Below are 15,869 nucleotides of genomic sequence, written 5' to 3' on the forward strand. Positions count from 1 at the left end.
GTCCCCTGACTTGTTCCAATCTGGAATGGTTGCTTCCATATCTCGTGTCTCAGTGTCAGCTGTGATCTGCTTCACCATCATCATAGAGATCACATTTTTCATGTGTCTGTTTAGAAACCTCATTTTCTGAATCTTATATATTTCCCATTTTTGTTTAGTCCCCTGTTGTAGTGGAACACATACTCCTGTGGCTCCCTGAGAAAGGGTGAATAGGAGCTAATTTTATGAGAATTTGCCTATCTTAAATAGCTTTATCTTATTCTAGTTGTTTGGCTAGGCAGTGAATTCTAGGTTTGGAGTAATTTTCTTTTAGAATTCTGAAGACATTCTCCATTGTGTTCTAGCTTCCATTGTTACTATTAACACATCTTAATATACAATACTCTAATTTCAGATCCTCTGCACATGAATTTATTTTTTTTCTCTGATATATTTTAGAATCTTCTCTCTCTCCATGATGTTTGGACATTTCATGATGAGGTGCCTACATATGGGTATATTTTCATCAATTGGTTTTAAATACTCAGGAGGTTATCTCAGCATATGAAAACTCATGTTTTTCACTTGTCATAAAAGCATTTTCAAATTATTTCTTTGATGATTTTTCTCTCTGCTATTTTCTTTCTCCTTTCAATAACTCCTGTTTTGTGAATGTTGGAGCAACTTTCTGATTTGGTAGGTTTGATAATTATTCTGTTTTATTTTCCATAACTTTTCCCCCTCTGATTTCTGTGAGGTTTTTCTCAATTATTCTATTGAGTTTTTCATTTCTGCTAGTATACATGTGTTTGTGTGGGTATGAGTTCCAAGACTTCTTTTTTTAATGTTCTCTGCTTGTTCCTTTTTTAAGTAATATTCTGTTACAATTTTCAGTGATATATTAAATTATATCACTCATCTCATTATTTTGAGTTATGTTTTAGTTTCCTATTATTGCTGTAAAAATGTCTCAGAATTTTAATGGGTTAGACTAACCAATATTTATTATGTTACAGTTCTGGAGGTCAGAAGTCTACAATGGATCAACAGGGATCCATTCTGGAAGTTCGAGGGGAAAATCTGTTTCCTTGCCATTTCCAACTTCTAGAGGCTGCCTCCATTCCTCCACTCATTGTGTGCCCTTCACATCACTCTGACCTCTGCTTCTATTGTCATATCTCCTTCACTGACTATGACCCTTTTGACCCTCCAAAAGGACCCTTGGGATTACATTGGAACCTTGTGGATAATCCAGGGAAATCTCCCCATCTCAGCACCCTTAACTTAATCATACCTGCAAAACCCCTTTTGCCATGTAAGGTCACATATTCATAGGCTCCGGGGATTAGGACCTCTGACTAGGTTAAGTGGTGGCCTCCCAAAAGGTGTGTCTACTTGCTAATACCCAGGGCTTGTACATCTATTTCCTTCACCAAGTTAGGAAAGTTTTCAGTCATTATTTCTTCAAATAGGTTCTCAATCCCTTGCTTTCTCGCTTCTCCTTCTGTTACCCCTATGATGTAAATGTTGTTACACTTGATGTTGTCCCAGAGGTCTCTTAAACTAGCCTCATTTTTTAAAACTCTTTTTTCTTTTGCATATTTTCTTCTAACTTGTCTTCCAAGTCACTGATTAGCTCCTCTGCTTCATCTAATCTGCTGGTGATTCCTTCTAGTGTATTCTTCATTTCAGGTATCGTATTCTTCACTTCAAACTGGTTCTTCTCTAAGGTTTCCAGTACTTTCTTATGCTTCCTATCTCTTATTGAACTTCTTGCTAAGTTCCTTGGGTATTCTTATAACCAGTGTTTTGTACTCTGTCTCTAGGAGGTTGCTTGCCTCCATTTAGTTTAGTTCTTTTTCTGAAGTTTTTTCCTGTTCTTTCATTTGGGGTGTATTTCTTTGTTTATTATTTTGGCTGCCTCTTTGTGTTTGTTTCATGTAGTAGGTAGATCTGCTGTGTCTTCCAGTCTTACCAAGTAGCCTTATGTAGTTGATGCCCTGTGGGGCCCAATGGCACTGTCTCCCTGGTCACCTGTAGTGGGTGCTTCAGGAGTGTCCCTTGTGTGGGCTGTGTGTACCCTCCTGTTATATTTGAGCCTTTATTGCTGCTGGCATGTCATTGGGTGGGAATGACCCTCAGGCTGACCGGATGTGGCCACATCCACAGCTTACAGGCTATGTGCAGAGAGCTTACTACATGGAATGTGATTCCCCCAGTGGGCTCTGGTGCCTGTTGAGACTGCCACTTGTAGGACTAATTATGTGGTGCTCTGCTGTGGTCTGAAACCAACCTTCAAGTATGTTGGTTCTGGGCCTCTTGGGAAGAATATTGGTGCAGGCCCAGGTCAGCTATGGCCTGTGACCTGCTGAGGAAGACCTGATAGGAACTTCCAAAGTGATCCATGGTTGGTCACTGCCTGTGCTGAACCTGGATGTGCGTGGGGGAGGCCATGCTGCGAACCAAGGATGGCTGCCACCAGTACCAGGTCTGAGGTAGTGCTGCAAAAAGCCCAGACACATCGAGGCCTGCTGCTGGTTGCCATCTCCAGTAAGGTTCAGCCACTGATAAAGCCTCATGCAGCATTCGAGTTTGATGAGGCAGTGAGTCTCAGTGAGTCTTCAGGGTCTCAGTGAGTCTGCAGGGTGAAGCAATGGAGCTCACCAGCCAATCAGATTCAGATTTGGCCTTTGGAGGCAGACTTAACACAAGAAAGATGGTGACTGCCTGCCAGCTGCAAGGGAGAAGACCCCACACAGGGAAAACAGTGAGCTATCTTCCAGCCCTTGCCTGAAGCCATGCATCTCAGTCTGCCCCCCATATGTCTCTGACATCCCCCAAGTCACAGTCCCTCTGCCTGTGTCCAAGGTGAGTGCCTGTGAGTGAGTCTGTGCAGGACCTTTCAGAGAACACAAGGGTTTTCCTCGACTTCCTTCCCACCCAGACAATTTGAATCCCCACTGTTTTTCACAGCCAGATGTTGTGGGGGCTCCTGTTCCTGTCACCAGTACTCTGGGCTTGGGAGGCTGGTGTGGGTTTCTTGCTGCTCCATGGGGAACCTTTGTGGCTAAGATATCCCTCCCAATTTTCATCTGGCAAATAGAGGTTTGGGGCCGGTGGGTTTTGTGTCTCTACCCCTCCTACCAGTCTCAATGTGGCTTTTTCTTTATATCCTTAGTTATAAAACTTCTATTCAGCTAGACTTAAGATGGTTCTCCAGGATGATTGTTTTATAGTTTAGTTGTAATTTTGATGTGTTCATGGGAAGAGGGAAGCACTGTGTGTATCTACTCCGCCATCTTGGATCTCTCTCTGTCATGTCTCTGAAGCTGGTCAGTTTCCCCACAAAAGAATATTCCAGTCTCCTGTTTTGATGATACCAGCTAATGTTCTTCAGTTTAGTAGGGGAAAGGGCTTGAGATGTTTCATCATTCACTGTCTAAATATAATTCCTTTTTAAAGTACAACCAGCCTTGTACTGAAAATCTAATATAGTCCTCACTAAAATAACTGCATAACCAAAGAGTTAAGTTTTTATATGGGGAACACTTGCATCAGAATAAAGGACAGCTTTTATCCCTGGAAACTGTGAGAAATACAATTAGCAAGTGAGCTACAATGGTTAGGTTTATTCTTAAGACAAGAAATGTCTCAGGAATGTTGAAGAGCCTCCTTCCTGGCCATTGTCATCAGTTTTGGCTCAAATAAACTCTTATAAAAAATTAAAGAAATCTCATGATTCTGAAGACTAAGTTAAGAGAAGGATTAGTCCTTACCAAAAGATAGTTTCAAAATAATCAGATTAGTTAGTATAAAATAAGACATTTTTCTTTTGTGACTATAATTATCTTCTCTGATTGGGAGCATCTTTGTATTCTGTCAACAATGCAGGTACTTAATGGTTGTAAAACCAAACACACCTGGGTAATTGAAAATTTTAGTTTTCAACTGCAGACTATGATCCTTTTCCCCTGTTTGTGGCATATCCTCTAAATTCTACTTGCTGAATTTGTGTTTAAATTCTAGCCCATTCTGGCTGACTGATAATCATGACACCAAATGACATCTGCCACAAATTCTTAAAGGTTTCCAAACTTCTCTCTCTTTCACCCCTTCATTTCTTTTGTTCTTATTTCTTTTCCTAATTCCTCTTGTTCTTATTTCTTCTCTTTCCTTATTTTTCTAATGTTCTATTGCTTCCTCCTTTTTCTTCTTTCCTTTTTGTAACCTAATTGACAAAACTACAACATTGCCTCAGATTCCCAACTAGTGTTGTAGCAACTCTCCCTAGCCCCCCCCCACAAAAAACACACCCCAATATTTATGAAATCACAAGGGTTGGTTGTTTAAGAGGTTGAGTCCTGTTGCCCCAGGAAAACTTTGACCAGCAATCATCTTTTAGTACAGCACAGAAATGAATACTGCCAAGTAGAGCATCGTCTATTTAAGTAACAATTATGCTTTTTATTTGCATGAGAGGGACAGAAGGACAGAAGTTTTTGTAGTTTACTATCAGGCCACTAAACAACCTTACCTCTCTCTGGAGGCCAGAGACAATAGCCATATCTAGTCAAATTTTTAAAATTCTTTAAAAACCTTTAAAACATAGAAGTTCAGTACTCTGTTCTTGAACCCTCTACATTTTCAGGGACCATTCACATCTTAGAAGCTTGATGAACATATGTTCTCACACAAATAATCTGAAATCCTTTGTTTGGAGGCTCTAGAAGGAGAGGACCATATACACTTGATTGAATAACCTCTTTTCTTTCTGAAAAATGCACCTAATGGAGCTATGAGATGGACAGATCACTTAGGACTCAGCCCACCAGAGCAGCCAAATCAGTGCTGGCAATCTTTAAGATAGTTGGCATTGCAGCCAGATTGCACTTATATTCAAATCCTCTAAGCAGTAAAGGAGAATTCAAACTTTTTATTTCCATCAATAGTTAAGCAGATGACTGATACTCTCCTCTTTAACAATACTTTATATCCTTGGCAATGCTCTAGGTGGCCTGCTTTCAGATGCGGTGGGTTCCTGCTTGAAAATGCAGTACAATAAAATGCAATCTTTTGCTCTTTGGACATTGGTGGAGACCAGCAAATGGATTATAGAGGGGGCAAGAAATGTCATGTTTATTCGGTCTTCTGACTAAACTGAATGGGTAAAATGTAAGACAATGGGTAACGGGAGTAGCCCAATAAAATCATCCCTGAAGTTTTCACCTCTCCAGGTGAGTAATTTGAATTTCTTTAGCAATTCCTCAGAGATAATATATTCCAAGTTCATTGCTCAGCTATAAGTGATTTTAAAGTTCAGACTTTAGAAGTGTACTTGGCACAGCATGGAAATCAGTCATAGTAGCCCACTAGTAGCCAATGACCCTCTGCTTCTCAGTCTCCCCTTTCTCTCAGAGGAATCTTCTTTGCAACACTGTTCCCCTCAAAATTATTCCCCATCGCTTTATTTACTCAGTGCATTGAATTTAGCCAGCTGCTGGGAGAAAAACAATGAGATTAAATTCATTCACATTGCAAATGGCTAGTAGGCCCACTTTCCAAGGGTATTAACATCTTAAGGGAACCTGGAGGTTGATGTTAGTGATTTCACTAATTGAAAAGATTTCAAACAGAAGAATCTAGTAAAAAAAAGAATTGTGGTCACAGTGGGGAGCCATCTGGTAACAAAACAAGGAAGCGTGTTTTTTTGTGTGTGTTTTTTCCCCTCTTGATTCCAAACTCAATTTTGTGTAAAAGTAAGAGTGTCTTTCTCATGGTTTGCAGTCCATTTTACACTTCCCAGATTCATATTTGAAAGGCACTTGCAAAATTAAATTGCTGAAGAATATATCTGCCATCTTGTTTTAGGAAAAAATAGTCAAGGCAATCTTTTAGTTAATCCACTGTTGCAAAAAATTATGAAATCAGTGAGTATAAAAGATAAGAGTACCCATTTGATACTCACCAGAAACAGATGTCTCCCTACCTATGCTTTTCAGTAAAAATGTGATCCCTCTACCCGTAGCGTTTTCAATTCCATAATTAAATTCAGTTGCATTGTTAATGTACTGTTGACATTAACTTGTATCTCATATACACAAGACTGGGAATACACATCTGTTAACTTGAAACAGCTGTTTGCAAAATTACTACAATATGACCAATACTTCTTTTAACCATTATGTCTTTCCATTTAAACATGATTTGCATCTGTAAGTACTTATTATGTATAAAATTAAAGGAAGATTTATGACATAATAATGATGAATTTTGAGGCTACGTTAATATTGTGTGTTACAATAGCATGGTAGAAAAAGAAAGTTGATAGAATATTTCTACAGAAGCCATGCCCCACTGGTATCCATGCTCGAAGGGCAGGGCCTGTGTGGATATCATCCCACAACTCTAAGTTAGCGAACAGCTCTAGATGGGATCCTCACTACAGCTTCTCTCTTATTTCCTCTGTTCTTGGGAATGGCAGAATCTTTGGAATGAGATGTGATGCCCCCGTTCCTCCCAAGAACCCCATTTCTGGATAGCTGAGATTTAAAATTCCACAATTTAAATGTCTTACTGTGTCCTCTCTTAAAGCTTCAGACCCCATGTGAAGGCTTGAGTTGTAAGGACTGGTGATTCACTTAGACCTGGGTATGGCTTCACCAGACCCTTCCAGTTTTGCTGCGTAGCAGGACAGAGAGCTCACCAGTTGCACTGAGATGAGTAGTGAGTGTGGGATAGTGCAGAGGAGTGGAGCATCTCAGACCAGTGAGTCCTGTAAGCCGCAGGGCCTGGCACTGGTGTCAGCGGCTCCCCGAGCACCCCGAACCTCCCTAGAGTGCAGGCGGGCAGCTCCATATGTGGCTCAAAGCTTCCCCAGCTGCCTCCTCTGTGCCCACCTCAGTGCTCAGGGCACAAGGGAGACATCGATTGGTGTTTGTTAGAGAGGGTTTTTGGAAGTGATTTTCTCTATTTCTAACATAGTGCTTTGTCAAATCTTCTTAGACAAGTTCTATTTTGAGCACATATTCTAACTCCAGAAAATGCTAGAGTTTGTTAGTGCATTTATTTTTTTCATTTTATAAAAATTCATTGAGTGTCTTTTCTGTGCTAGGCAATTTATTTCTAAACTAAGAATGCAAAGATTAAAATAACAAGTGAAAGAAGCCAGCTGCAAAGAAAAAAAAAAAAAGAAAAGAAAGAAAAAAAAAAAACCCAAAACTACATATTGTGTGATCCCATTTATATGAAATGTCCAGGATAAGTAAATCTATAGAAACAGAAAATGGATCAGTGGTTGCCAAAGGCTGGGGGTGGAGGAGGGGAGGGGTGGAGAGGGCGTGCTGTATTTCATTTTGGCGTGACACGTATGTTCTAAAGTGAGACTATGGCGATGGTTGCAAACCTGCGTAAATATACCAAAAACCATTGAATAGTACATTTGAAATGAGTGAACTTAATGGCATGTAAATTTTATCTCAATAAAACAGTTAAAAGTAAATAATAAATGAACACACCCAAACAAACAAAAAATTCTGTCCCTTCATCATGAAGTTTGCATTCCAGGGGATACAAATCATTAGACAAAGATAAAGGCTGGCATAGGGTAAGTAGAGCGTGCTGTGGACACACGAAGGAAGGCTACTCCGACAGGGATTTGGGGAATCAGAGAAAGATTGCTAGAGGAGATGGCATCTAAGCTGAGCTGTAGTAGACGGAGGAAAGGTTCTGGGAGAAAACTATTTGCTGAGCTCCTACTCAGTTAGATACTGGACGGTAAAAAGAAGAGGAAGAGTCAGTCCTAGGGCCGGAGGGGCTAAGGTGAGTGGGGTAGGACATAAGTAGGTGATTGTAGATAATTATCATGTAATGTGGTGGTCACATAGGTGACCAGGGAAACTATGGAAGTAACAGAAAGAGGAATTAAATCCTGTCAAGGGGTGGAGGCTGAATACAAATTCGACTTGAGGGGAAGCAGTTATGTTTCAACCTAATGATCTGAAGAATGGTGATCTTGCCTCTTGCCGAGTGCCCCCGACCCCCAGGGCCCTCCACCGCATGGCTTACAGGACTCAGTCATGTTGCTGCTGAGTCTCACTCCTCATCCTTGACGCCATTTGCCAGTGGGAAAGCCTTGGGCGATCAGAGCCACTCAGGAAACTTGGGAGGTGGAGAGGAGGAAGAAGACATAGAGCACATGCCAGGCATCCCCACTGGGAGTAATTCCCACAAGAGACCTATTGATTCATTTATTTTCAGGATGGTACAGGACTCTCCCTCCTCTTTCTGCCTTCAAGTGCTCTTTGTGGTTTTAATAGTGGGAGCCCTTGTGACTCTGCAGCCCAACCTTTCCTAGCATCTTCTTATCTGATGATTTCTGGCAGTTCGGTCACTTGTCACCTCCCAAGAGAAGCATTTGCCAGACGCGTGCCCTAGCACCTCCCTCCCAGCTCTGCTTGGCAGGGGCCTCCAACCACATTCCCCACATGTCCAGACCAGCACCTGGCTAAGGCATCCAGAGATAGAAAACCTATTATTCAAAAGGTTTTACACACTGCTGTAAATCAAAAATCAGAGGAAAGTTTCAAAGAAATGAATGCAACGGCTTTAAGATTATTGGTTCTTCTCTACTTCATTGTGTAGGTGGGTGTAAGGACACACACATATGTTTACGCACATGTTTGTATGCATGTTTATTCAGTATGAGTTTTTGTTGAAAATAGTCCAGAATTCCTGTTTCTGAGGTCCTTATTTACAATACTGCCCAGACACAAACCAGGGAAGGCTTGGTTTTGGCCTCACAGTTTTGGCTTTCATGTCGGCAGAGGCAGCATAACAAGTCAGCATTCAGCAGTAAGGGGAAAGCAGTTATTTTCACTGTATTTGATAACAGTTTACTGAAGATGATGCCCAGGGAGTCTTCCATTGGAAGAGAAATTGACAGCCAGAAACTCAGTACTTCAAAGCCCATGGTGACCCCAGGAAACAGGAAAACGCCATTGAAGCCCATCGCCCACTTGAGACTGTCCATTCTTCTGGGAAATAGGAACCTGAGATGCAAAGTCCATATCAGCCTCATCTCAGAACCATAAATAATTCATGGAAGATATCAATTTATTTCTAGAAGAGGTGGCCAAGAGAGCTTTCTGGGTGTTTACTAATACCGCGGACCTGGAAACTCCATCCTATTGAAATGATTCCTGTTCTTGGCAGGAAAAACTTGTGCTCAGGGTTGAATCCACACCCTTTTAAAAACATGCCATTGATTTTGCATAACTAATGTGAACATTGAAATGGGGACTATTTAGAGACAAGTACGAACAGAGACCAGGTTTCCCCCAGGGGTGTGCACATGTGCTGGAAACTGATGAACCCAGTGCTGTGCCATCTGATGACTAAACTTATTTTAAGCTATAGAGGCACTGCTTCAAGCCCCCCCTGTACTATTCTTAATTCAGACCAAATTTTATCTTATAAGTAGAAGAAGTAGCTGCAAATAATTTCATGCCCTGCCAATGACATAGGTACCAATTTTGAACAAAATGCTCTTAAACTCTCTTTATGATGCTGTAAAAATGGAGAGCTCATGCCCATTAAAATATAAGCTTCATGTTACATGTAATTAAGGCAAGGAGAAGAACGTAAAAATGTAAGTTTTAAAATGTATCTTGTATTACATATTAAATGCACATAGAAAATGCTGCCTAAGTTCCATTTCAAAGGCCGAGGTGAGGACAGGGAGGAAAGGTCACGGTGGGTGAATGATTCCATGGGTGAAAAATATTGAGGGAAAAAAGCGTTGCTATTTCAAGTTCTTCATGGGCCATACTATACTGATGGGTAGAGGTCAGTTTCTATTTTTCCTGATTATAAATAAGAAGGTATCATTAAAAGCACATTCAGCTGCTATTTGGTTAATCTAGGTTATAATTTTTGGTCTAACCAAGTTTGAAAATTATTATTTATTTTTCTTTAAGAATGAGACCCTCCAAAGTGACTTGGATGTTAAGACGAGGTTGGAAGAGATATCCAACATCTGTCAAAGGCAGCTGGAGAAGGCGCTGATAATTTTTATTCATCCCAGAACCCAGTGAGGGAGGAGGCTGTCTTCTGGAGTGAAGACCTGTGCTGTTCTTGGCAGGGATAATTTAGGCTCAGGCTTGAATCCACACCCTTTCTACCTTGTTCTAATTGTGATGGGCCTAATGGATTAACGTAAGCCACGTCTGCTTCAGTGTTGGCATTTTGTACCATCTTCTCACTTCTATGTATTTACTGCAAAGGGACATCAAAAATTCTGAATCCCAGATCTTCAGCTATTCATGTAAGAAATCTACCGGAGACCCAACACATATCTAAGTGAAGATTTTGTGGCTATATGATTGATTATGTATTACAACCTATGCCTGTTTTAGTTTAATGTTCTTAATTTTTCTCTATCATTTAAATTCATGATTTAATTTTAAAAACATACAATTATAGACCAAATAAAAATTAAGTTATAGACTGTAAAGAAAATTAAAATGTTGCCCTTCATGGCATACACTGAGCTTTCAATCTACAAATTTGGAACAGATTTTATTATAGATAAAAAAAAGAAATACAATTGAACAAAATATATAAATAAGTCACATACCATCACTATTAAATTTCTTAGCTGAGCCCTAAAAGCTGCATCAAATTGGTGTATTCACCAGCCAACCATAAAATAACTCACTACATAGCTGAGTCATATTATATTCAAAAGACCATGTGACTTCTGAATTCTGATGTACAAGTAATCAATTATTAGTACTTCACTTTTTAAAAATACCTAAACATTATAATAAATTTTATAGAAATTATTGTTTCATGTAATAAAAATAATTTGATGCTATACATAAATTTCCTAAGTAAATATCTTGCTTAGATGTATTAAATGTCTTCTTATAATGAGCCAGTCAGCATAAATCAAGTTCAAAACCTAATCTACCTAAATATGATGACTCTGTAGGAACATAAAACCTTTTTATGGTGTTTTCTCTAAAAGTGGCTGTTTTAATTTTATTCTTACTATTAGTTGGGTTTAAGTAATTATCTTCATTTACATTGCAAATAGGCTTATCAATTGGAAATATTCTTGATATGTTTTAAGACTTAGTACTTTGTGTAGTGAGTGTGTGTAGCGATCTGACATTTAATAGAGCCATAAAACAAATTCTTTATATTTCAGTGAACATAAAGAAAACAAATGGAGCACCATTTGGGGAGGACCGCATGGTCTATATCAGAAACAAATGAGTTCTACAGCCCCCTACACCAAGTGAATGAATCATAAAAGAAATATGGAAGTTCATAACAGCAGTTTCTGCAGCAATAAAAACATGATAAAAGGCTCTCTGACAGTATGAAACCTTGGAAGCCTTGCCAAAGACAAAACCTAGTTTGTAGGCACTGGAGTGAGAATCCTGCTGTCTTTAGCAGGTCTTTGGGGTTTCTAACAACTTCCTGTTCATCCCCTCAAGTCTAAGTGATCTATCAAAATGCATTCGTTTCCATGAGCAATCAAAATCATTTGAACTCTAAAAACACATTGAAAAAGAAAAAGAAAAAGAAAAACCAACTACAGTGAGCATTTGCAGAACAATTACTCCTTGACCCAGTCAAAATGGTAGAATCTACTGTACCACCATGTTGCTCTGGGACACATGGTTTTGATGTCATCAGCCCATACGTGCTTACGCAAAATTGTGCTTGTTCATTTTAAACACCATAATCCTAGCCACTGATTTTGATCACATTTTTTGTATTTGTTTCTTTTTATAAGATGAAAATTTACAGAGAAAAAAAATGTAAATACTTATGATCCTGTCAGTATTTGCTCAACTTAAGGGACCCATAAGATAATATTCGTTAAGATCGTAACCCAGATAATATTCAGTCAGATCATAACCCCTAAGCCTTATTATTATATTAGACCCCCTGCCCAATGCCAAAGCATTACAGCTTTGAAATAACTCTTGTTGGGTTACATAATCTTGACTAGTTTTTGTATTTCTTCTTGGATTCCTTCAGTGAAATGGAACTAAAGGAAGAAACTTCAGATGCAGAACAGTGTTATTTTTTTCCACGTGAACATTAAAAGACTGATTTCCATTTCAAAAATCAGTGATTTTATCCAATGATTTCCAAGTGGGTGTGATTGTTTTGTAGAGATCACTGTTAGGCACAAGGACAGCTAACATGAGGAAGATGAAATGACCCAGTGTAAATCCTACCAGCAGGCAATGGTGAGTGCTTCTTTTTTAGATGTCTCTGCAGGGTCCAACTCACTTACTTGGGTGGTTGGCAAATAGCACACTGCGCCTTTACACACACACACACACACACACACACACACACACACACACACACACAATGTCAACAGTAATGCTTGGAAATGCTTATGCGGTTATTCTTGACTTTTAATATTACCAATGTTTTCTTTAGTTTAGTTTAGTTTAGATTGGATACTAATCAATTCTTACCAAACATAATACACTTCCTTTAAGTTTTACATCTTAAAATACATTAAATTGTCTACTCCCATTTTTTTTTCCATTCCAATTATTAACTTGCTAAGCATGCAAGTACACACACACACACACACACACACACACACACACACACCTATTTCCCTAAGGTAAAACAAATTATAGTTGTTGTTTTTTTTTAAATTAAGGAGTAACTAAAATGATTCCTAGCATTTTAGTTTCTTATCTTTAAAAAAAACCCAAAAAACAAAAGCTTGTTACGGCATCATATTCAAAAGCTTTGGTCATTGTTCAGCAGGGAGTTCATCTGATCAAAATTTAGAGACTGTCAGGTTAGGAGTGTAGTTATCATGTTAAACCACACTCCAGTATTTGAATCTGCATGGTAATATCCCTGCCAAATGGCCACTGTTTGTGTGGTTGTATGTCTCCAATAAAGAGGAAAATAAAAGATACTCTCTGAACACAGTCTATTACTAGCAAGACATTTATTAATATTATCATTACAATTGTGTCTAAAATCCATGATTACTTCAGTGGTGAAGAGGTAAATGCCAGACAAACCTCAGTCAGACAGTTATTTCAGTTAGGTCGACAGTAAATTACAAGGAATACCCACTGACTATAATCCCGTTACAGAGTATGTGATACAATAAAACTCGGTTAGAAGCTGCATGAATTGGCAACATTTTATTTCATTAAAAAAATGACTGAAAACCTAAAAATGGTGCTCGCACATAGCTGCAGATATTAGAAAAACCTTTCATTTCAAAGCTTAATTCTGTACCGTTCTTTTAAAAAATCTATCAGATGAAGATAGGTATTGTTAATATCAAGTGATATTTGTGCTTAAATATAATTTAAGACAGTTAAATATAAATTCATGTTTACTTTCATATAAAAATATATATAAAAATAGAGTATTTAAAGGAGGTGGATATTCATACTAAGCAATTGATCGATCAAAATAGTTTTATTAATTTTTTTGTAAAGTCATGAAATTGAGGTATTTGTACATTTGGTAATTTTAGCCATGTACTAAACTAACTCTCTCAGCTCTTTATTTCCCCTCAAAGAAAAATAATCCTTTAAAAACCATTGTAACAGTGAGATGTTATCTCACAACAAAGCATTTGTAAAGAAATTTGCTATTTTGAAACTAAAATATAGAAGGGAAAGTTGTCAATACTAGAATTAGATATGTTTTATATGTATGCCACAGTTTTAATAAAAAAATAATTTATGCCTTATCTAAATTTGGATTAGACATAGTTGTTCAGGAAAACAAAAATGCAGTTACTAGTATTTGTGGACATATTACAAATGCTTTACGGAAATAAATGCCGAGGAGCTAGAGAATGCTATCTTTTGCAAAACATTTACATCAAATGTAGTTGTAATCTTACATTACACAGGGCTCTAATGGCAAACGAAAGCTTTCTTAAATAATATCATCCATGAGACATAATAAAGTTATACATGAAGAACTATATTTTGTTTCTCACTTTAAATTACATATTTAATCAACTTTGATGCAGTTACCCATCCAAGTTCACAGGCAGGATAGGAGGGAATGTTTAGGAAAGGTACAGAGTGCAAAGTTAGATATATGGGTGTTTTAACTGTAAAATATGACACTTCTTATTTCTCAGAGAATCTATTTGAATTCCCTTGTGAAGCATTCCTGTTCTTTTCCTTTCAGTTATAAAATTTGAAAAGTACACAAAGAAATGCTTTTCATAAGCATTAGATTCACAAAGCTGAAACCATCATAAATGCCACATTGTCATCCGGTAAAGGACACAAATGCAATCCCTATTTACAAGTGGAATGTAATTGCTTTTTTACCCTTTTCAGTTTTAATGTACCAATAGAGAAGATAACACAATACTCAAGAGCATTATCCTTTTTCTCCACATCACAATGCAATACCCAGGCCACAGTGGTTCTAGTTTATGATTGTATTTCAGCTAACATTTTCCTAGCTCGATCTTTCACCAACTTATTTTCAAGTGCACATCTTGACTTTATAAAGCTGGAGGAAAAAAGCGCTATTACTTTTTTTCAGCTGTGTGTGCATTGGTGTGTAAGTGTGTGCTGGTGTGTGTGAGTGCATGTGGTTGATCCAAAATACATGGGATGTACAGGATTTGGTTCTTGGATAATCACCCAGGTGAATGGCTTGTCTTCAATTCCAAGTTCAGGCCTCCTGCAGGGAGTCTACACAGTTCCTCTACTCGCACACATCCTGTTGAGAAGGATTTCAGAGCAAACCTGATTAATTGGACCTCTGACATGGTACGGTGATTGGTAATTTATGACAGAGTCTTGTTGCCGTTGTTGTACTTGGTTTTGATTGCTGAAATATTTTCCCACAATGTGATTTCTTGATTGTTTTATTTTAATAAAGTGATATTCCTCAGATAACTTTGATTTCACTACCTGCAAATCAAGAGCAAAACAAACAAACAAGAAACAGTGAAGCAAAATCAAGGACATATTCAAGCCCTGCCTAGAGCAGTATAACTAACTCACAAACTCGAACAGCATCTCTATGACACAGATGTTGCCCAAACGACATACACATGATTTATATAACCAAGAACCAGAGTGTCTTATTTTTCAGAAAAGGCCAAGGTTGAAATTAGACTTTCTGCCACTCTGCTTACCTCAGGAGAGCTGTCCCCAGTGCAACTAAGGGAGAGTGTCTGATGGCTTTTCTACCACACTTCCGTGTGCGTTATGTTCGTACAGATGCTAACATATAAAGAAGACACTGACGTGCCTTTGCTGAGTCACTCATTCAAGCATGGTACTCTAAACCTGTCATGGCACCCTCTTCTAGAATGGCAACTAAAACTATTATCAGAGTAAAATTATTTTCCATTCCACAGCCATAGCTAATGATGTCACACTTAGTGGTTTCATTTCTCTGGGCATTTAATAAATTATAGAATCCAAAGGAGTAGCCTGAGTCCTATTAGGCTAATAACTTTATATATGTTTGTACAGACGTAGATATACTTTTATCTTAAAATCTTATTGAATAGATAGCATTATAAACATTTATAAAGCATAAAGGGTATATAATAAAGAATTTCCTTCCCATCTATGCCCTCCACCTCCTTCTCCAGAGGCAATATATATTACTAGTTTCTTTGTGATTCTATCACAGATGTTTTATGAATATCAACAAACATATATACAAACAAAGAGGCTATATTTACTGTCTATTTGTACAATTTACAAAAAGTTGCCCTGGTGAAATCTTATAAGTCAGCTTTAATCATTGGGTTAATATAACTCAAGTTGTTAGCACCAAGGGTGAGAGAGAATGAAGCTGGGAACCAAGACAGAGATGGGGGGGAGGGTTGGGAATTG

At 38.3% G+C, this 15,869-nt stretch overlaps 1 protein-coding gene across 2 annotated transcripts in view; it reads right to left on the reverse strand.

Moving 5' to 3' along the window:
* Positions 1–12,961: 12,961 nt before the first annotated feature.
* Positions 12,962–15,869, reverse strand: part of CPED1 (cadherin like and PC-esterase domain containing 1) — a 250,121-nt gene continuing 247,213 nt past the window's right edge. For both annotated transcript variants that reach the window (XM_019750063.3, XM_019750062.3), the window contains one exon: positions 12,962–14,930. In XM_019750063.3, the coding sequence (XP_019605622.3) occupies positions 14,709–14,930 (222 nt within the window). In that variant the 3' untranslated portion in view covers positions 12,962–14,708. The remainder of the gene's footprint in view (positions 14,931–15,869) is intronic.

This window comes from Rhinolophus sinicus, chromosome 8 (genome assembly GCF_057876585.1).
Source record: "Rhinolophus sinicus isolate RSI-liver-muscle chromosome 8, RSI-T2T, whole genome shotgun sequence".
NCBI lineage: Eukaryota > Metazoa > Chordata > Mammalia > Chiroptera > Rhinolophidae > Rhinolophus > Rhinolophus sinicus.